This window comes from Crocodylus porosus, unplaced genomic scaffold (genome assembly GCF_001723895.1).
Source record: "Crocodylus porosus isolate Cpor-Errol unplaced genomic scaffold, CroPor_comp1, whole genome shotgun sequence".
Taxonomy (NCBI): domain Eukaryota; kingdom Metazoa; phylum Chordata; order Crocodylia; family Crocodylidae; genus Crocodylus; species Crocodylus porosus.
The window spans coordinates 22,509,963-22,533,259 of record NW_017728921.1 but is presented as its reverse complement, the minus strand read 5'-3'; the positions used below and the strand labels follow the sequence as shown (position 1 = coordinate 22,533,259).

The 23,297-nt window shown below is 47.8% G+C and overlaps 1 protein-coding gene across 1 annotated transcript in view; it reads left to right on the top strand.

Moving 5' to 3' along the window:
* LOC109313019 (oxysterol-binding protein 2-like) overlaps positions 1 to 23,297 on the top strand; it is a 62,849-nt gene that overhangs the window by 32,362 nt on the left and 7,190 nt on the right. The window contains exons 6-7 of the mRNA XM_019539411.1: positions 10,635 to 10,880; positions 21,042 to 21,162. Coding sequence (XP_019394956.1) covers positions 10,635 to 10,880; positions 21,042 to 21,162 — 367 coding nt within the window. The remainder of the gene's footprint in view (positions 1 to 10,634; positions 10,881 to 21,041; positions 21,163 to 23,297) is intronic.

The following is a 23,297-nucleotide window of genomic DNA, read 5'->3' as shown; positions in this document are numbered from 1 at the left end:
CCCAGCCATGCTGGTGCCCTTCACTACCCCAACAATATTTCCCCAAGCCCCACAGACACACACATGCAGACACACACATTCAGGCACAGACACACACACCCCAGTGAGTAGGGTGGGGGAAAAGGAAGAGGCTGGGGGGACAGAGAGAATGAGAGGGAGAACGGGGGGGAGGGTGTGCGGGAAGGCAGGTGGGGATGGAACACACCCAGAAACATGGCGGCAGCATCTTTCTCGGTGCCATCCCATACTTTTCTTCTTTCCTGGGGGAGGGGGAGGGGCGCGCTGGATGCTGTCAGCCCCACGCAGCACATCTCTGCACCTCCCCACCCCTCACCTCAGCTCTCCATGCCAGATCCCAGGAGAAGGGCCGGGGAGCCAAGTCCAATGGTGCCCTTCTGCAGGCCGCACACACACTGTCTGGCCAGACAGGACGGGGGAGGGTTCACACGCAGCAGCTGGCACCACCACTGTACCACCACGACCAGTGCTGTGCCCTGCGCTACCTTCCCTCGGCCTCTATCCACTGCCGGCCAGGCACTCCGCAGGAAGGCAGTATGGGGTATGGCAGCGGCAGTGTTGGTGCAGTGTCAGCTGCCATGTGCAAACCCCAGCTCCCTGCAGTGTGCTGTGTGCCGGCAGCAACCGGCGCGCCCCCCCTTCTCTCCCAGAAAAAAAGGTAAGTATGGGAAGGCACCAAGGGAGATGCCACCACTGTGCCCCCGGGTGCGCTCTATTCCCGTTCGCCTGTCCACCCAGGCTGAGGGAGGGAGAGATGTTGGGGAAAGCCCCACATGGAATGCCCACCTGGCTGGTGGCACATGGAACCGGAATGGTGCTATTGGCCTGACTGAGCTCAGAGCCTTCATGTGTGGCTTCTCTTAAGGGCAGATAGTGCGGCTCTGGTTCCAAATGTGACCGCTGAGTGGGCATTCCATGTCTTCCATCAACAGCTCCCAGTTCCCTAAGGCCCGATCCAGCTCCCTGCAGGAATGCCCGCCAGTGGCATGTAGAACCCGAGTGGTGTGGTATCGGCCCTTAAGGGAAGCTGCACATGGAGGCGCCAAGCCCAGTCGAGCCAATAGTGCCACTCACGGTCTACATGCAGCCGGCTGGGCACTCCATGTCTTTCACCAGCACTTCCCTACTCCTCAGCCGCCAGCCAGCTTTCCCCACAGCCAGCTTCTCCCTCCCCAGCCCTGCCCCACAACCCCCCAGGCCTCTGCAAGCCCCACTTACCTAAACTTATAGGCTTCAGGAAGGAAAGTGATCCTGAAGCAAGCCTTGGGACTGACTAAGAGCCTCAGGCCCTGCCCTTCCCCCCCTCTCTCTCCCTCCCCTTCTCCGACAGGGCTGGGGGTTTCCTGCCCTTTTTGCAATCAGCTTCTGCAGGCTGGAACTCTACCAGCCTGCAGAGCTTTTTGCAAAAGTAGGAAATCCACAGCTTTCTCTGCTAAAAGGTAAAATCCGCATTTTCTCTGATAAAAACAGGAAATCTGTGATTTTCTCTGTTTTTCCATGGGAAACAGAAAACCCAGATCCCTGTGCATAAGGCAGAGGGGAGTGAGGAATAATCTCTGTTTAGCAGGGAGAAGACAGGGAGATGCTTTGTGCCTGCTAGTCTCTGCCGGAGCTGCAGCCAGGGAGCAGAGGTGAGGGGCCAGGCCAGCCCAGCAGTGGAGCAGGGAGCCCAGCCCTGAGAACATGCTGGGATGCTGGTGTCTGATTTATCTTAAACCAGCAAGAGGTTGGGGACAGATTTTGCATAAACTGGTTTGACCCAAATCAGTTAAGTCTGCTACTACATTCAACCAGGTTTATCTCAGACTGGTTTCAGCCATTCTCAGACTGGTTTATGTGCACTGAACATCTGTTCTGTTACAGGTTTAAACCAGTTTCTGATTACTTAAACTGGTTTATGTGTAATGTCTGTCCCTAGCCATACTGACTCTGAGAACAATTAGTCTATGGTAAAGGCCACAATGGCCCTTTAGCAATCCATGAACTGCAGTTTAAATCCTGCAGCTCTGGTATATATTTGCTTAGAGTGTAGTAAGAATTGTTGGCTACAGGAGTGGAGATAGGCCCTTGTTTTGATAGATTGATGGAGATAGGCCCTTGTTCTGGACAAACATAGGAATTAGAAGTTGAGCAAAAAGGAAGGAAAAAAGGAGCTGAAGAAAAAAAGGGAAACTGAGATATTTTGACATGTATCTAAATGTAATATAAGTTGGTGATAAATCTTTTCCAGCTTGAGTATATTGGATCTTGTGTGTTAGAATGACAAAGGAATCTGCATTCAGTGTGCACTGCCCTGATCATCGATTCCATAAAACATTTTCCAGAGGCCATGTCTTTCATAAACAACTTAAGATGTTTGAAAATCCCTATTTGTGCAGCTCATTGTGTTTCTTGTGAATAAACATCTCTGTAGTATGGAATTGTAATGTGCAGTAAATAAGGTTTTGAGGCTTTGTATTTTTGGTGAATTAATCCTTATTTCCAATGGAAAGATTTTAACTTGCCTTTGAATGAGCACTGATGATTGAGAGGGAGCAGGCAGGTGCTGGCTTTGTTCTGTCGCTGTATGTTTGAATAGATCTGTTTTGCCTGGGTTTTTTCAGAGACTCCTTGCAAGCTGTTCATGGTTTGCCTTTTTTTTGAACACTGCATTCTCATTTCACCTTGCCTACACAGCTGACAAGCCCGCTCTGTAGCTCTTTGCTACTTGAGGGTATCAAGGATTCTGTAAAAGCCCTCCTGCTCTTAAAGCTAAATCTTAAGAGTGATGGTATTTGGAAAGGTGTGTACACTAGATTCCATAACTAGAACACAGGAAATGTTTTGCCTATTCTATTACATTTTGTGCGAAATTGGAATTTTCTTCCTTTCCTGAATCATGAAAAAGTTCAATATCATTAATTCAACAAACCAAAAAGCTTTACCTCAGATTGAATAAAATTTCATTTTTCTTCTTTTAAGCCTTATTAATATAAATTTTGGAATTTTTTTCAGATCAAAGACTTTGTTTCCAAAGGCTAAAATCAAATCTTTTCTCCAAAGCATTTGCACTTGAGGAATTTCACCAAAAACCCCATTTTACCACAATGCACCTCAGTTTTCAGAGCATTCGTTAAGCCAATAACTTACCTATATAATCAGAGTGGCCGGCCACTGGAAGTGCTCTCATCTCCCTTAGTTTTACCCATAGTATTCCACAGGGCATTTCAGGTACTGTGCCTTGCAGTTGTATGCGAGAGTCTCAAAAGATGGTTATGGGGGATTCTTTGATTAAGTGGCTGTTCCAGGGTGCCCGTTGCAGTCCTGTGTCCCTAGATCAGCATTTGGGGGTAAAATAGTATTTCACTGAACACATTCCGGCCATCTCCTAACTATAACATTTCTCGTGGGCAGTTTCATGTTCTGATTCTTACATACCAGCCCAGCATGTCACTGGCTGTCTTGCTACCCTGAAGAAGACAGTTTATTTGTTAAAGAAGGTCTGGTAGAAGCCATTTAAATCCATGGTAAGACTTCTGTTTGTCTTGGATATTCTGGAAGCTTAGGGGGAGGCATGGGATGTTTTTGTTTTTCTTTTCCAGCAGGGACAGACTCACCTTGACAGCATCCCTTTTACAGAGATCCCACTAAAACTGAATAATGGTCCCAAAAGCATTCAGTCAGCATCAGTTCTTTCCAATTAACTTTTCAGTGTATCAGAGTAAGCAAAAAAAAGAATGTTTCCAGCTGTTGTGCATGCTGCAGTTGGACTAGGCAGAGATGTATGGATCTGCTTAACTGTCAGTTATATATAGAAGCAGGGAAACTGAAGATGGAGGAAGTAGCTGTGTAACTGCCCTCCCAACACATCTAGTGCTGATGCAGGATATCCAACAGTGACCTTGTCTGTATTATGGTGTCTTGGTCAGACACTGTCTATCAATCACCCAGGAGGGGACAGGCATTGCAAAATTAAAGTCCACCTGCAAGGGCAGAAATTTAAGAAGGCAGAGAAGTTATTTTCCTAACCTCAGTCAACTTGTGAGACACCTGTATTCAGCTAGTTAGTGCCACTGGATCTGTGATGAATGATACACTAGTAGCATTGAAATAGACCACAGCAGCAATCTTCCCCTAATTTGCACCTCCAACAGATAGATCTGTTATTTGTCCCTTGTGCCTCTTCCTTCTTTTTTTGCTCTTCCATTTTTTATAGATTTCATAGACATTAGGGCTGGAAGGGACCTCGGAAGATCATCGAGTCCAGCCCTCTGCCCCAGGGGCAGGGAGTTAGCTGGGGTCATAGGATCCCAGCAAGAAAAAGATCCAGGTTTCTCTTGAAGGCATTCAAAGTAGGTGCTTTAACCACCTCCGGCAGCAGGCTATTCCAGACCTTGGGGGCTCGGACAGTAAAGAATTTCTTCCTTATGTCCAGCCTGAATCGGTCTTGCAGGAGTTTGTGACCATTCGACCTAGTCATTCCTTGGGGCGCTCTGGTGAACAAACGTTCCCCCAGATCCAGGTGAACATCCCTTATAAACTTATAGGTGGCCATCAGCTTTCCCCTGAGCCTGCACTTTTCCAGGCTGAAAAGTCCCATGGCTCTCAGCCTCTCATCATAAGGTCTGTTTTTCTGACTTCTGATCATGCATGTGGATCTCCTTTTGGACTCTCTCAAGCTTCTCCACATCCTTTTTGAATTGTGGAGCCCAAAACTGGATGCAGTACTCCAGCTGCGGCCTCACCAAGGCTGAGTACAAGGGGAGAATGACGTCCCGGGATTTGCTTGAGAAGCATCTATGGATGCAAGCCAGTGTTTTGCTTGTTTTACTGGCTGCAGCATCACATTGCAGGCTCATGTTCATCTTGTGGTCAATCCTGATGCCCAAGTCACTCTCGTCCGTAGCGCTAGTCAGCGTAGCACTGCCAAGCCTATAGATATGCTGCAGGTTTTTCCTCCCCAGGTGGAGAACCTTGCATTTTTTGGTGTTAAACACCATCAGGTTCCCGTTTGCCCATTTCCTGAGTATGTCCAGGTCAGCCTGGATTACCCCCCTGTCCTCAGGTGTGGATGCTTTACCCCCAAATTTGGTATCATCGGCAAACTTGGCCAGTCCACTTCTGACTCCAATGTCCACAGCATTAATGAAGAGGTTGAACAAAATAGGTCCAAGGACAGAGCCTTGAGGGGCCTCACTGGTCACAGGGCACCATAATGATTGACTTCCATCAGTTACTACCCTCTGGGTCTGACCACGGAGCCAGTTCCCAGCCAATGGATCATGGTAGACCCAAGGCTGCAGTTGGCCAGCTTTTGCCAAAGGGTGATCTTGGGATATCAGATTGAAGGCTTTTTAAAGTTGAGATATGTGACCTCAATCTCTTCCCCCTTGTCCAGGTGATAGGTCACCTGGTTGTAAAAGGAAATGAGATTGGTCAAGCACAACCTACCTGCAACAAACCCGTGCTGGCTATCCCTCAGGGTGTTGCCATCTGCCAGTCCATTGAGGATGGCCTCGATGATTTTTTCTAAGACTTTCCCTGGGGTAGAGGTCTGGCTGATGGGCCTGTAGTTTGCCAGATCCACTTTCCTCCCTTTCTTGAAGATAGGCACCACGTTGGCCTTCTTCCAGTCATCGGGCACTTCACCAGAGCGCCAGGAGCTCTCAAAGATCCGTGCCAGGGGCTCGGTTATGATGCTCATCAGCTCCTTGAGTACCCTGGGGTGCAGATTGTCAGGGCCGACTGACTTAAAGGTGTCCAGCCTCTCAAGTTGTTCCTTCACAAAGTCAGCACTGATGGAGGACAAGGAACCACCCTCGCCTAGATGTCCCTGTCCCGTAATGGGCAGGGGCATCCCATGGGGTTTGTGAAAGACTGTTGCAAAGTACCCATTTAGCAAGTTGGCTTTTTCCTGGGCGTCGGTCATCGGTTCTCCCTTTTGGTTTAGCAGGGGTCCAACATTGCCCTTGCTTTTCCTCCGGCTCCCCACATATCTAAAAAAGAACTTTTTTATTGTCCTTGATACTTGTGGCCAGTTGGAGTTCCATGGCAGCCTTGGCTTTCCTGGTTTGCTGGTGAAAACCGATGCAAAGTACCCATTTAGTAAGTTGGCTTTTTCCTGGGCATTGGTTGTCAGTTGTCCCATCTGGTTCAGCAGGGGTCCAGTGTTGCCCTTGCTTTTCCTCTGGCTCCCCACATATCTAAAAAAGGACTTTTTATTGTCCTTGATACCTGTAGCTAGCTGGAGTTCTGTCACTGCCTTGGCTTTCCTGATTTGCTCCGTGCAGTTCTGGACCAGTGCAGAGTATTCCTCCTTGGAGGTGGATCCAGTCTTCCATCCTTTGTAGGTCCATCTTTTTAGATGCAGGAGGTCTGCTAGTTCCCTGGAGAGCCAAGGGGACTGCTGTGCCCTTTTGCTGCCTTTCCTCTGAGATGGGATAGCCTTAGCTTGTGCATCTAGGATCGCTCCCTTGAGGAGTGACCACTCTTTCTGGACTCCCCTCCTTTTGGGGTCGTGGTCCCTTAGGACCTCACCAACAAGTCTCCTGAGCTTGTCAAAGTCAGCCCTCCTGAAGTCGAGGACCTGTATTGCTGACTGACTTGACAGCTTTTCCGTGCATGGTGAAGGTGATTAGCTCGCGGTCATTGTCGCCCAGCTTCCCTTCGATCGTTAGGTTGCTGATTAGGTCGTCCTCAGTTGCCAGCACCAAGTCAAGCAACATTTTGCCTCTTGTTGGCCCACAGACTTCTTGAGTCAGATAGAGGTCATCCGCGCACGTGAGGAAGCTTTGCGATCATTTGGATTTAGCCGAGCGCTCTTCCCACAAGATGTCTGGGTAGTTGTAGTTTCACCTGAGAACAAAATGGGACCCAAACATAGATCAGGGGTGGGCAAAATACAGACCATGGACTGGATCCGGCCTGCCAGCAGGTTGGATCCAGCACGTGGACGGGTGCCCACCAGCTGACTGTATCCAACCTGCAGCTGCCCCTGTGGCACTCCACACAGGGATGAGCCCTGCCTGCTTCCACCAAGGGCAGCCCGCGCCACACTCCCACCCGTGCCCGCTGACTGCCCTCACCCTGGCCCAGTGTGCACAGCTTCCTACGAGGGCTGTTTCTGTTGTGGCTGCAGCTGCCAGGGTACTACTCAGCTTCCCCCTGCCTCCGGTGGCTCTTCCTCTTCTACTACTACCCCTGCTGCACTGCTCCAGCACATAGTGCAAATAGCACAGAGGAGAGCAGCAGCTATGGGGACATGGGCATTACAGACCCAGCCAGGCGGTAGGGGGAAGCTGCAGCTACGACCATAATGTTTGGGGCTCCAGCTCCAGCTTCAGCTCCTGGCCACCTTCCACCCAGTCAGTCTCTTGCAGATGGCTACTCATCGTACCAGGAGGGTGGAGTCCATAGATGGCAGCGAGGAGCTGGAAACGGAGTCCCATGGCTGGAGCAGGAGCTGCCCAGTTGCAGCTTCTCCCCTGCCCGGCGGGCATGTGGTGCCTGGCACATGTCCCCATGGCTGCCACCCTTTCCCACACTACCTGTTGCCCAGAGTTGTGCAGCAGGAGGATGAGGAGGAGCCACTGTAGTCATGGGGAGCCAAGCGGTACCCACGCTGGTGCAGCCTCACCAGGAGCAACTGTGCAGGGCCATTGGCAGGTGCAGGCAGGAGTGCAGCATGGGCTGCCCTGGACAGGAGTGGGTAAGCTCAGCCCCATGCAGAGTGTCACGGGGGCAGCAGTGGGGTGGACTGCACCTGTACCGCACTGCCTAGGTAAGCTCTGTACATGCCTCCTATCCCTCCCGCACCTCTCACCTGGTTGGAGCCCAAGACCTAGTGCACAGGCAGCCCCGCTGCCCGAGGCTCCCCACCCCCACACACCTCTCCATGCCCCTGCACACACCATATAAAAGAGGAAGACTTTATTTTGAGTTGTATATATATGTCACCTTTATATACACTGCTCAAAAACACATGAATGAGGACAAAAATGATTTTTCAAAATAATTAAAATACGTTATAGTAGACATTCGATTTTTAGTATGTGATTTGTTTTTTATCTATGATTTGTTGAAATGATATCTTCTGAAAGATTTTATATGTGCAGCCCTCAACAGCTTACCAAAATGTGTTAAGTGGCCCTCCAGCTGAAATAATTGCCTACCCCTGGCATAAATTAATCACTCACTGTAAGTAGCTGGAATTTCAGGGATAGTAGCTCTGTAGGTGATTAGGAAGGAGAATGAGCCATTGTTACTTAAATCTTACTGGAAGGTTTCATTTCATTGTTGGAGCTCTGGAGTCTGTCCTAAATTCTCTATTTTCCTGTAGCTGTTTAATTAACTCTTCTTTACACTGGAGAATTGCTCCAGTTCCAGCCAGCAGCACAACTACACCAGAAGAAACCCCTAGCGCAGATAAACAAAGCATGTTTAGACCAGTATCAATTAGTTCTGTTTGAAACTAAAGTAATTTATGGAGCTGCAAATCATGGTATGGGGCTGTTTTGCTCCTCTACACAAGGACTGCATCTATGCAGCTATACTGATTGCTGTCCCTTGAGGCATATCTTCAGAGAGTACAGTGCCCTAGAGCAATGGCAGGCAACCTTTTCAAGCTCTGGGCATGAACAGCCTGGCTCCAGTCTCACATGGGCCAGATGGCTTCTGCAGCACATACACAGCAGGGGGCTTTCCCTGTGCCTGCCCCAGTGCTGGGGCCAGACAGCTGGGAACTGTGCCACCGCTGCTTCTCCCGGGCCCTGCTCCCTGAATGGGGTATGAGTGCAGCTTCCATCTTATGGGGAGCTGCGCCTGGGCTGGGCAGTTGAAAGCCACTTCTGCCACACAGCTGGAGGCACAGAAGAAGGAGGGCAATGGAAGCAGGGATGGAAAAGTGGCAGCAGCACAGACTAGCTGGAAGCTGCACTCATGCTGTAGCCAGGGGTGACTAGAGGGTTAGTGGAAGAAGCAGCAGTAACAAGGGCATTGCTGGAAGTTGCCTGGGCATAGGCAGTCTGCAGGCTCTGTGGGTCGGATCCAGTGGCTCTGTAGGCTGGATGCAAGTCTTGAGCCTTATGTAGGTAACCCCTGCCTTAGAAGGAGAATTTTGCCTGGTGTCACACATGTTAAGTCCAATTAAGCACTACCTTTCCTCTAGGTAGGTTTGGTACCAGGTTTTCAAGCTGTTTTACTTCCATAGCTCTTCCTTCCACTGACGATATCTCACTTCTGCCCCCTGACTGAATTGTATGCTCAGCTTATTAACCTTCTACACAGCATGGGTGTATGTCTGTGATTGCAGGGGACTGGACCCAGTCACCTAGGAGTACTGCGTAGTCCCGCTTTCCTAAGTACTGTCAGCATTAATGGAGATCTGGTGCTTGGTACCCTCTGACTTCACATGGCCATGGATTGAAGTAGGCATTCACAAATCTGTGCCCTGAGCTAAACTGATGGTGGCCTGTGTGTGACTATTCAAAGTTGGGGTGCTGAGTGAGCTTGGTTCCTCGCTGAGTCTGGCAATGGCTGGGGGCCTTCTGTGTGTTCGAGTGAGCTCATCTTTCTAACACTGACAGGGAAGTCCAGCGCTCACCAGGAATATAGCGTTGTAAAGAAGGAAGCAGGTGCCAAGGCTTGCTGTGACAGTATCTGTATCTGTGCATGTGGCTGAAAATACAGCTAGAAACAGCGAGTGCGTGTACATGAAACACTGACAGTGCAGTAGCTGAAAAAAGCTGCACAGCACTGCATCACAACATGGTTGGTGTAGTACACTACTGCTCAGTATTATTAGGCTTCTGCACAGTAGTGTCACCTAAAAGACGTTCACTGGCACTACAATGCAGTAAATCTGGTTACTGCACATTTATTTAGTACTTGTTAATACAAGTACTAAATAAATGCTCAGTAATGACTACACAGTAGCATCTCATGTATACACACCCAGTAAGTCCATAGTGGTTTCTGAGACCTAGGTCTAGCTGTTCCCAATTCATCAAAGCTGGGTTGTTCAAAGTCTCCAAGCTCTAGTGATGCAGTTCAGAGTGCATGATGCTGTACAAACTTCCCTGCTCTAACTTAACATTTGAACTGAATTGAGACCATAGTGAGCATAATTTGCTGTTTCAGCAGATCCTGACCTCACTTTCCGCCTAATACAACAGCAGGAGCCTTCCCTAGCTATTTAGTGAACAATGGGCATTGCCACAATATTATTTTAAACAAGGCTTTCTGCAGCTTTGACCTGTAAAATGATAGAAAAATCCAAACTCAGGTGTTCACATGAATGAAACACTAAAAGAGGAGCTGGGATTAAAGAGGCCTGTTTGTTTCCTCTGGCCAGTTAGAGTTTCCTTCATCTCTGAATCTCCAATCACTGCAGGAATGTTAGAACACGATCATTTTCCAGGGACTGAGGTTCCAACAGTCAAAATCAGGGGTCTAAAATGACCACGAAATGCCTGCATTTAGGAGACCAAGAAGGTGTCAGTGTAACAGCAAAGTGAGACACAAAGTAGGCACTAAAATAGAAGCTCATTAAGCACCAACCTTGGTATCTTTGCTAGAAGCCCATTGCTCAGCCAGAAGTGTTGGGTGTTTAACTCTTGTCTTTCCTTTGCCCACATTAGGTAAACTTCAATGAGCCACTTTCTATGCTGCAGAGGCTGACTGAGGACTTGGAGTACCACGAGCTGCTGGACAAAGCTGTCAAGTGTGAGAGTTCCACAGAGCAGATGTGTTTTGTTGCTGCATTTTCAGTGTCTTCCTACTCAACGACTGTCCACCGCACAGCAAAGCCATTCAATCCTCTGCTGGGAGAAACCTATGAACTCGACCGACTAGATGAATTTGGCTTCCGTTCACTCTGTGAGCAGGTATGGTCAGGGATGGAAGGAAAGGAATAGCTCTTCCTTTCAGCCTGGTATCAGAAACACCACCACATTCTTCAAGTGTGTACAAAACAGCCTGCCCTATGGGCTGCTTTATTCCTCAGGAAGCTGTACTTAAACTAGTCCTGCTTCTGTTGAAAGTAGTTAGTGTTTTGCTGTTGATATCAATGGGAGCAGCGACAGATTCCACATAAGTAGAAAGTAAAAGCAAAATTAGTGTTCCCCAATATAACAGAGTGGAAATGATGAGTAGGAGGGGCTGGGACAGGAGCCTTTACCAAGAAGTCAAATCCAGAAGGAGACCGATCAGTCTTAAACAGATGGACATGTGTAATAAGCTGTGCCAGCACCAGGTATGGGACAAACCTACTCATGGAGCTTTGCAACTAAGTAATTCTGAATTGTACACTCTTTTAAGTCATGATTAATGTTTGATTCCAAACATGAAGAACGCTTGGTGAAAGGATATGTTTCATGATTCTTCAGAAATTAACATTAGGATAAGGTCTTTTTTCCCCCCAGTCTTCCATTAAAGCTAATGCAGAACTAGAGGTTTCTTTTATAGAACATTAAAATTGAGGCATTTCCACCATTGCGTAAAGCCAGCTGCAACTCCAGCTTCTGCGCCTAGTATCTGATAGGAGCTCTCGTTCAGTTCCTATGGGTTGACACAGCACCAGAGTGACTTTCAAGAAAAAATGCTGGTTTGTTTGGTGACCTCTGTGGAGGCTTATGGGATCCCAGGAGTTTTGCTCTGAACCACAAGGATGGACTTTTCCCCTGCTCTGTGTGTGTGCTCAGTAATGCACAAAGAACAGGATTTGCTTTCTCTTTGCATGCTTATATGACAGTTTTTGAGCTATGTAGGTGCCAAAAATCCCACACGTGGAGGTATTGATTCTGTTTCCCTTGCAGTGTAGATGTGTAAATGTGCAAGTGTAGACTGAGCATGTTCACTCAGCTACAAACTAGACCAGCATGAATGCTGCTATGTACATGCAGATGCATCCATTGTGAATGCCTAGTCCCAAATGTACAAGAGGCCAGAAACCCTTGACTAGCAGGTATTAAAGGATGGGAATCCTGCCATGTTTTAGCCTCAGCGGCTGAGTAGCTGAGTTATTAAAGCACTCACTCAAGAAGCTAAGAACTAACATTGTAGGTCTCCACTATCCAGAGAAGAATAAAACCTGTATCTTTTAGATTTTTAAGTCTAATGCCTTAGGCACCAGGCCACAGGTTAGATGTTATCCAAAGTTGCTCTCTAGTGCTCCTTTTGAGGCTTGCGCCAAAGCAGCCATGAGAGAAGGTGCATGGGGCCCTGAAGAAGGGAGTCTAATATAGGCTGTGTGGCTTAGTGAGCTGGCTGCTAGTGTGGAAAAGAGCCAGTCCTGGGTTCTATCCTGGAGCCTTGCTTCAAATGGGGAAGATAGTTCTATGTTGGCTTCCATCCATTTTATCCAATGACTAGTAAACACAAGGGACAGTGGTTCATCCTCAAGAAGGCCTTTGGAGAACATGCAGGCGATACCAGACCTGTACTGTGGTAGTTCATGCAGTAGGTTAGGAAAGCAGAGAGATGACCGATCAAATCCTTTCTGGGTAAAGGGGGTGGGAGTTTAGAACTCAGGTCCCTGGATGATTGCTTTAGCCACTCAGGCTAAAAGATGGGAGGTACTCTGTGTCATTTCTTTTGGGACTTATGTTTGGGTATTACGTACATAGCTGCATATGTGTCTGGCTGGTGCATAGCCCTGCTGAACATGCTCAATCTATACACACAGGCTTAGCTTTTTACACTTCACATTCTTTGAATAAAATGCCTACACAGCAGCAGGGACCTCTGTGGGCAGGGACCAAGGCTAGAATCCAGAGTCCACTGCCTTCCTAGGGCGGTGGCTATCTCACTGAGCAACACTCTTCTTTGTTTGCATTCATTGGAGCTATGGACACATGTTAGGTTTGTGGCACTACGGACACCCTTATAGCACTACATAAAGTAAGTGTCTGGACATTCATGCCATTTGTAGAGCCATAAAACCAGTGGATCTGCCACAAAGAGGGAGTTTGCTGTAGTGCTTTGTTTTGTAGTGCCTCTTTCAGTGTGTTGACAGTTACAGTTAGAGATGCCAGCATCTCACAGTCCTCTCTTCTTCCTCCCTCCCCCACAGAGTGCCTTCCTGACGGCCCCAGCCTTTAAGGTGACTTTGTAGTGCTCCAGCCAAGGATCTGCAAACATGTGCATAGCTGAGGCACTTTGAGGTGCTATAAATGAAGTTGTGTATGCAGCCTGAACCTGTGATGCTATGCTATGGTTAGAGCATGTTTCTGGGAAGTACCAGATGTAGGTTCAAATCTTCCTGGGAGAGGGCTAGAATCTGTGCTTCCTGTTCCCTTGGCAGATGACATCCACTGGGATTAAAGGTGATCTTATTATGGGATTGGAAGTTGTTTAGCCGTCTCAGCTTTCTTTAAGTCCCTCTTAGCAGGGACTTAAACAGCAGTCAGACTACTCAGTTGCTCCCATTGTTGACATCAGGGAAAAGATATATTGGTGTAGAGCAGGCTTTAACCTGTGGTAGGAGGTAGGGGGTTCATCTACACAAGACACTTACTGCACAGTAGACTGCTTAGCTGTTCAGTAAACGTCTTGGTGTCTACACATGAATCTTGATTAGGTTGAAGTAAACTAATTTACTCTGTAGCAGGATAGTACTTGTAAATGCAAGTACTATTTCTGGTGCGGCGTGAAAAACTGCAGCAGAGCACGTGTAGATGGTTTCCCAACTGACTGGGGCATGAAGGTGCTTCAGTGTGGGGGCTGCCTCCTGGTTAGTCCCACACTGAAGCACCTCATGCCCCAACCAGCCCCTCCGCAGCATATTGAGCCAGGGGAAGCAGCCCTGGGCTGGGAGACTGGAACCCCTGGACACTCTGCGAGCTGGGGCTGCTCCATTCCTGCTCAGTGTGCTGCGTTCCCGGGCGCACATTCAAATGGCAACAAACTCTGGAGTTAATTGCTTTGCATTAATTGCACATGTAGACACACCCACTGAGTAGATATGGAAGCCAGTAAATAGTGAACTGCCTGCTATGCTGCCTGCTTCCACACATCTCTTCAAGCTAGAGAACAGGAAGCCTGGTCCAACATTACTCCTTTGCAGCCAATAATGCATTAAAAAATCCCAGAAAGAAATTAGCGATACCTCGGTGTGGTGAACCCTTTGATAAAAGTTGGCACTAGTTTCACAATCCAGCCCCAGGACCCTGCTCTGGGCAAGCACAACCTTCAAGTAACCACAACTCCTCTGATTGATAATAGGCAAATTTTATTGATATACAATGATAGGAAGTAAGAGTGATGCAGGCAAAGCAAGCAAGATGATTACAACATACATTAACCAAATTCCCCAGTGCCCAGAATATATACAAGGTGAGCAGTGCATCCGGCCAATATGTAAATGCCAGCTTGAGATTCTTTGCTTGAATGTCCAGTGTCAGCAACCTTGGAGGTTGGGGGCCAATGCCAGCTAGTTGTTCTGAAAACTCCTCCTTGTGTATTTTTTCTGATTTGATGACTCTTCATCTTTGGGCATCATTGATTGATCTCCCTCTGGTCATCATATTGTCCATATTCTGTTTTGTCAGCCAAAATTTCATCTTCATAAACCTATCACATGCATACACCATAATTTGGTCATTTCATTTGAAACCAGAAATCCCAAGGATTTCTGCATTTTTGAAGTGGGTACTGTAGCTCTGGAGCCAAGCCTAACTCTATTATGAAAATAAAGTTTGGATGTTTTTAATTTCCCAGGATGCTTATGTCCGTTGGCCTTTGACACCCTATGTGCCTTGAAGGCTGTGAAACTGAGAGACAAACAGCTTTTAGAAATCAATTAACCCTTGCCAGTCTCTTAAACCATTGTTCTAATGCAATATCTACTTTACCTATAAGGCAGTTCCTAAAAGCAAACCTCTAAAATATCATTTGCTAGCCATCAGTAAAGACCAGTCATAATTACAACTTCATGATTCTCCCAACAACTGTTAAGTAGAGGCGCACCAAAGTAAAGGTGCACTGAGGGAGGGGGTGGGGGCAGGGGCAGGTGCTGCCCAGGTGGGGCAGGAGGAGAGCTGGAGCCATGCCTCATGGTGGAGGGAGGCAGCTTCCATTGCTGCTTGCACCTGGGAGGGCACGCTGGGGCATATGCCCCACCCTGGTCTGCATGGGGCTCTTCTCAATGGGGGCTGGGCTCAGAGCGGGCACCAATGGCACTGGAAGGATGCTGCATCCATCCCAAAGTTTGCCACCGCTCTGCTCCCAGCACCACCGCTGCTGCCAGATGCCCGGCATGCGGGTGGAGGCAGGCCATTGAGCCAGAGCTGCAGCTGGCGGCAGCAGTGCTGGAAGTGGAGCAGCGGTGAAATCAGGTGGATGCAGCATCCTCCCAGCAAAATTTGGGGTGGATGATGCATGGTCCAAGTCCAGCCCCTGTCAAGAAGAGCCCCACACAGCCCCTGCTGCAGCCCACCCCACCCTGCCCTGCGCAGATCTGGGGGGCACCCCCCCCATTCCCTCCTGGGGTACAAGTAGAGGAAGGAGCCACCTTCCCCCCTACGAGCCATGGCTCTGTCCCCTCCACCCTGCTTGGGCAGAGCCTGTCCCCTCCCTCACCACGGGGGAGTATTGATCTGCCCCACCCCCCACACCCCTTCCCTCCGTCCTTCCCTTCCACCACACCGGACTTAACAGTTGGAGGCAGCTATATTGGAAATTGGATCGGTATCTGCTGATGTGCCTCCTTAAATAACGGCCATCGGTATCAGCCCCAAACATTTACATCGGTACACCCGTAGTTTTAAGGTACATCCCAGTTATCACTTTTCAGCAGTATAAGCATCCGTTGAGCCTCTGGATCTTGGTATATGCGTAAGAGGTCTAGTCAGGTGCCTGACGATGAATCTGTTTGTGACTGATGTCTGAATATCATCACAGTCTTGCAGCCAGAAACCCTGAGCATGCCTCCTAGGCTTCTTCTGCATTTCTGTTTAAGCCTTTCTCAAATTTTCAAGGGTTTTTGTGTTGGGAGATTTCTTGTAGATGGTTAGTGCTGGCTTTTTGTTCTCAGCTAGTGGTAGAAAGGTTTCAGAGTGCTCTTCAAGCCAATCTCCATTTTTCTTGCGTTGTTTGCTAAACACTGTTACAGTGGTATTGTATATATTACTTTTTAAGCTTTCCCAAGCCTCAGTGGCTGAGTTGTTAGGTAAACTTGCTTTCACATCTTTGTTGAATAGTCAGCATCTGCATGCATCTCTAGTTTGGCTGATGTCAATCTGAGGAGGAGGATGACTAGTGGTTTTGCTACAATGGATCTTTTTGGTATTGATTCTAATTTTGCAGCAGACTAAGGCATGGTTAATATTACAGTAAGCACTGTGATAAGACTTTGTGTGCAGGAGTTCTTTCAGGTGGTTGTGCCTGGTCAGTACTAGGTCTAATTGGTGCCAGTGCCCTGATCTTGCATGTTTCCACAAAGTCTTTCTTGTGATTTTACCAGTGAAGTACATGTTGGTAATGCATAGATTTTGACTTGCACATAGTTCTAATACGTCCTAGCTATTTTCATTCATGTTACCAATTCTGCATTTGCCCAGAATATGAAGCCAGCTCTCAAAACTACATCCAGCCCTTGCATTGAAGTCGCCAAGTATCATAATGGTCTATTTTCTCAATCTCTTCTTCCAGTTGTTGGTAGAAAATGTTTTTGTCCTCATCGCTGGCTCAAAGGGCAGGCAAGTAGATACTAAATGACTTGATGAAGATATTCTGGGTGTGCATTCTAAGCATCATGAGTTGAATAGATACAGCAATGGGGCTTTCACAAGAAAGCTTTTCTAATAGCAAAGCCTACTTCATTTTCTCCTCTCTCCTGCTGGCTTCCTGTGCCAGAATATGGTGTAATCATTCTTTTGACTACAACCTGTATCTGAGAGCCAAGTTTCTGATAATATAGCAATGTCAATTCAGAGTCTAACCAGTTTGTAGTTTAATAGTGCTGTTTTCTGTAAATCAAAGTCCGAATTGAATCGGGGGGTGACAGTCTGAACAGTCCAACATGCAAATTGCTTTATTTCCTTTTGGCCAGGATAGATTGAGTTGGACCATGGCTTTTTTGGCCCACCTTTTCTAGGGTCTTCTTCAAAAGAGGCAAGCAAGCTACCCCTGAACAGGGCTGCTTGGATGCCTTGATAGCTGCCTCAGGTTCCTTATGCCCCTGATGAAGTCCTGCAACCATCACACCAAGGCCTTCAATGCATATGCCTAGGCAAGAGTGTGGAAGAGTGGTGGCTGCCCTAGACCTACCATCCCCACTTTATACCACTGAGACAGAGGCCAAAGGCCAGACCGAGATTAGACATTCAATGCCTTGGTGATTGTAGCTTCTGCCTGACAGCAGCAGATTAGAGCTGCTGCTGACTGCCTAAAGCCTCAGCAAGGGCAAGTTTCTGTCATAGTGGTGTTGCTTAGCCTTACTGCAGCCAAGGAATACCCACAAGGCAGTGGGAGGTAGGTTTGTAACATTATGGCATTTTATAGGAGCTACCCCACCATAAGTAGTCCCACTGCATTGCCAGCAGTTGGATGCAGTTTACGATCATACCCAGTACATCCCAGTTGCCACTTTTCAGTGGTAGTCTAACAGCAGTTAGTAATTAGAAACTTGCAGTGGCCCCTGCAGATCTTCCCCGTGTACCCTTCAAGTGCCTGTCCAAGAGGGGTTGGGAGGTATCAGGTACACAAAGTGCTTTCACCTCTGTGTGTTATTCCAGAGCACCACACAGCTAGCCAGCTGCCATCTGTTTAGAGGCCACTGAGCAGATGGCTCTCAGACATGGACCTCAGTGCATGCACAAAGGGAAGGGCAGTGACATTGTACTGAGCCCGAAAAGACTGTCATTCTCAGTTTTGTGGAGTGAAGAGAAGGAGAAGCACAAGGACGATTATTAACTACAAGCTACATAGAGCAGGGCTGGTCCATAGCAATGAATCCATGTACTGTGCAAAAGAGAGACTGGTTACTAGGTAAAACACCAGGCTGTGGGGAACCGGAGTTCTGTTCCAGCCATACAGGTCTGTGCCTTATAAACCATGGAAGACTTTCTCCTGACTTGGTACTGGCTCTGGATCTCTGTTTTAGAAAGCTGGTAGTTGTCTCTTATAGCTACCAAAGTTTTCTAATGAGCTTTGGCAAAATCTCTCCACTGCTAATAGTGTTAATGTGCTTGCATGTTGAGATGCCAGGGTAGATGAACCACTTGCAACCAGAATGGCTCCTGCCTCTTGGAGGGAAACCTGCTTCTTGCTCCAGTACCTGTTGCTATCATATTTATTAATCATAAAGATCAGAGTATACAAATGTTTTGGGCACAGAAAATAAGCAGCCAGTGTTTCATTACATTTGTTTAAACCAGGAAAGGAGCTCTATATGGTTGAATGTTAATCTTTAGCACTCACCCTGATACTCTTTATTAGTGCATTTGCTATCCTACTCCCTAATAGGCTGCTAAGAAATAAGAATCACCTCCTGTGATCAGTCTGTAAATATCACTACTGCTGTGCTGCCTGCATTGAAGGAACTCTAAACAGAAAGTGCAAGTGTTTTTAATTATCCATGCATAGGATTTTTACTTAGTGTGCTGGTGACATATGCAACCCAAGGAGGGGAAAGTCCAGATGAATGCTAGGAAAGTGGGGGGTCATATATATACAGTGACAAGAGGGGAGCCTCAAATGCTGCAGAGCTGTCCTATTTCAAATTGCTATATACGTTTGGGAAACTGAATGTCAGGCTTAAAACCAGAGTAGTAAAATGCTGTGTGAGAAAAGTGTCCCTGGATATTGTAGATGCTTGTCACGTGGTATGGATGATAACAGGACAAGTTCCATCCTACCCACTGCCTGGGAACAGAGAACACTTTCTTTCAGGATGTCATGTCACATTCTTTAGGAAGCTGGAATACGTGACATCTCTATTCTCCATCAATTAATTGTTGAAATACACATTCTTACTTTTGGGAGCATCTCATGCCCTGTGCTTAGACCAGAGACTTTTTTGCCTTAGTGTAATGTAGGTAATGTTTTCCAGTGGTAGGTTGGAGTGGTCCAGCTTGGGCTCAAGGTGGGATTACACCTGGCTGCCACCTCCAGTTCTCCGTGCTGCCCAGTCACTTGGCTGTCTGGCTGCCTGACCATGGCATGGCACAGTATGGGCAAAGCCCCCCACCCCCAAGGCCTCTGTGTGGGCCAGATCCAGCCCGCAGGCTGTAGGTACTCATCCTTTAGGGGCATCCTTAAGAGTGCTTTCTTACCCCACCACTCCTTATGCCCCCATTTCTTGCTCTTTACTTCCTCTCAAGCTACTAGCTAGAGACAGGGGCATCCTTCAGAGGGATCCTTTCTGGTAGCTTCTGAGCTTCAGAAGCAATCAAAAGCTCTTGCTTTTAAACAGCTCACTCTCAGAAAGCATGTTTGCTAAATCAGAAAAAGTGCTGAGAGTTGTTTTTGTTCCCTTTCATTTCCCTTATCCTGGGGCTTTGACTTGGCCCCAGCCATCAGCAGCCCTCTCCTACAAATTAATTAATGCCATCAAGGATGCTGGGCTGCCTGTATTCTCCCTTCGTATCGTGGTTGAATCTTCCCAATCTTTGATGGTACAGAGAGGGGATATGCCATTTGGAAATTAACCTTACCCGGGACTTGATCTCCGGAGTCTGCACCATGTCTTTCTTGCAGTGTCTGAATTCTTGTTTCAAATGGCCAAATAAGATGCTTGTTTTGCCTGGGGAGGGGAGGGGGATCCATACCCCCAACAGCAGTAAGTCATTCAAGCAAAGGACAAGAACAGACAGAGAGAAACAGCTTCAGTGGTCCTTCAGTTCCACCTCAGACAAGGTCAAAAACCTCAGAACAGCTCCATACATGCCCAGCATCAAGACTGTTAAGTAGCCTCCTTAAGACTGACTAAAGCAAGACCTATTTACCAGCCCCAATCGAGAGGCAAATTATCTATCAGGAGTGGGCCCAAAAAACCATCTTCTTCCTCATCATCACAGTATGTAAGTATGTAAAGGCTTAGGAAGTCTTAATGTGTAGGTTGCTGCTGTATTATCATGTTGAATACTCACCAGTGGACCCATCTTGCATGAATTTGTCTAATCTTTTGAACCTAGCTAAGGTGTCAGCTACTACAACATCCTGTGATAGTGAGTTCCACAGGTTAACAGCATACTGTATGAAAAAGACTTGTCTTTTATTTGTTTCAAACCTGTTCCCCAGTAATTTCATTGTGTGTCACTGTGCTCTAGTCTTGTGAGAGATGGTAAATAGTAAAGTCCCTATTTACTTTCTCCACATTGGGCATATCTACACAAGATGCTTTACTGCACAGTAGACTAATCTGTACAGTAAAACATCACCGTCTACACTTGCAGGGCATTTACTGAACAGTAAATTAGGCTACTGCCCAGTTAGCTAGTCCCTGTAAATACAGGGACTAGACTAACTGTGCAGCAATAAGCTTCTCAGTTTACTACTGCGCACTAATGGGATACCCCCATTTCCAAAAAAACTGCTCAAACCACCTAACAATGGGCTGCTAGACGTTAACCAGAGCCCTCTCCACCCATCCTCTTGAAAATGGCCCATGGATAGCCATAATTGAAAGATATACGGGGTCAGGAGAAAGCAAGCAAACCAGAGGGAGGGTGGCTCAGTGAGATGAATGCTGCCATGGAAGGAAGGGACGCTGTGTTCTGACCTCTGCCCCTAATGCAGTTAATATTCTTTGGGTAAACACTAGGATAGTTTCTACTCCATCAGGAGCAGGGGGCTAGTGTAAATGTACATGTAGAACAGCATCTTTAAAAAGTCAGTTACTGGTAAGTAATTTTGTTTTCCAAAGCCAACCTCAGATTGTCCTTTTGTGTTCTTTGCATAGTCTTGTCTAGGGGACCTTATAAACACCATTGAATTAGCTTATTGTCCTGTGTACCCTTCTCCTCTTCTCACATGGTGCTGTGTAACATTGCTCCCTTTTCCCTAGTGTGCTACCTTATGGGTTTTTTTTCTCCTGTCTCTCGTAGGTGAGTCATCACCCACCTGCAGCAGCCCATCATGTGTTTTCCAAGAGAGGTTGGACATTGTGGCAGGAAATCACAATTGCCAGCAAGTTCAGGGGCAAATACCTCTCTATCATGCCACTAGGTAAGTGATTTTCTCTGCTGAGTATTAAGAGGTGTGTGTGTTCACTTTGCTTGAAAGTTTCTCCTGATGATTGGCCAGTGCGGTGATCCCATGGGGGTCATGTAAAACCCTATCAAGGGATTGAATCACAAGGCTAAATGGCGCTTCTTGCTATGTAACACACTCCTGGTGAAGAATGGATTTTGAAAACCTCCAGCCAGGGGAGGCTGGGCAGGAAGGAAACCACCTGGTGCGTTGCTGATTTCCCAGTGCAGTACTCAGACCACAGGTTAGGCATGAGCCAGTTTCTTCTTTAGGCCCCTTGGCAAGCCAAGAAAGAAAGATATGTGCAGCCAGGAGAATGGGAGCAAGTTAGCGGATGTGCAGCTCAGTGCATTGGCTGCCACCCTGGAAGGAAGGGGCACCTAAGGTTATAGCGCAGACCTATGCTATCAAGAAGCAGAAGCTTCCCTTCTATCAATATTAGTCAATGAATAGTAAATGAAAAGGGAGTAGCACAGTTTCAAGAGTGCTCCAGAGGGACCTAGATCAGGGATTGTCAACCAGGGCTACGAGTACCCCTGGGAGTACTTGGGAAGACCCCAGGGGGTACACAACAGCGGCACGGAGAAACAGGGGGCAGGGCTACCAGCACTTTGCGTCTCTTGTGGCGCCATGCGCTGCTGATACTATTCCTGCTCTGTGCTGCTGGCACTTCCGGTTTTGCTGCTGCGCGCTGCGCAGCCCCACCCCCCCACTCATTGGTTGGCTGCTAGGGACCCCCTCCCCACCCATTGATTGGCTGCTGGGGACCCCCTCTCCATCCCCCCACTCATCCATCAGCCGCTGAAGGATTCCCTGTTTCTCCACCGGCCACCTGGGGTACACTGACCAAAAAAGGTTGAAAACCCCTAACCTAGATAATGCTTACCTATAGCTTGCTGGTTAGAGCACTGTGCCGGGAAGATAGAGATATGTAGGTTCAAACCCTCCCTGGATAAGGGGGAAATAGAACTTGGGTCTCCTACTTCGTAGGTGACTGCTTTAGCTACTAGGTTAATGGGCTAACACATGGGAGGCTCCTTCTCCATCCAATACCTGCTGTTCATGGGGTTTTGCCCATTTACAATTTTGGTACTTATGTTCAGGTAAGTGAAATCAAAGCTGTGCAACTGTCTGACCTGCCTGACCACACAACACTGCCTGACCACAGGACACTGTGCATACTCAGTAGCAATGCGTACACTTGCACATCTATGGTGCATGTGGGATAGGAAAACAAACTGTGAATAAGTGCCAAAACCGGCATTTACATGGCTGTGCAAGTGCTCTGGGTGAGGAAGCCTAGAGCCTGGGTCTCTCAGTTCTTAGGCAAATGACCTAACCAGTAGGCTATTTTTGGGCTGAATCGAAGGCATCAAACTCACCTGGTCCCCTGGCCCAGATCTGGACTGTGAGGCTTCTTGTGGGCCAGATCAGGATGTGGTGGTAATGGTGGGGCAAGCAGTGGCAGTAGCAGTGGGGGTTAGTGCAGCTGTCACTCATCCCACTGTTGCTGACATATCCCCAACAGGGCTCTGTACCTCGGATTCATATGAGCTCTGGCTCTGCTCACCCCACTTCCAAATTCCTGGCCCCTGTATGAGCCCCATGGTCCAGGCGCAGCTCCATGTGTCACATCTAACCTGTAGGCCATATGTTTGATACTCCTGGATTAAACCATAGGAGGGCTGCCCTCCGTATTCGTGAGCTTTTGCTTGGCTACAAGTTCAGGCTTGGGTTTCCCAGGTACATGCATGTGGAGCCACTTGGATGCTTGGGGAGAACATAGCTTGCTGTGTATGTGCACTTACAGGTATTTGGACATGAGGTAAAATGGAATTCCAGCCTAAATAAATTTGCTGAACTGCTGCTGCTGAGTTACATGAGTGCTCCTGAACTCCCTCCCTCACATCATACTGTTTCTCCATTTGTAAAATGGGGATAATACCAACCTCAAGAGGGAGGGGAGGATTGCTGCATGTGTGTAAAGTGCTGGCACAGAGACTCCCAAATAGTGCTGTGTGTGCCCATAGCAGTCCCTCCACGGGTATTTTACCTGCTTTCCACTAGGCTGTAGCCAGGAGGAATGATAGTGCACACACATGTGCCCTCTC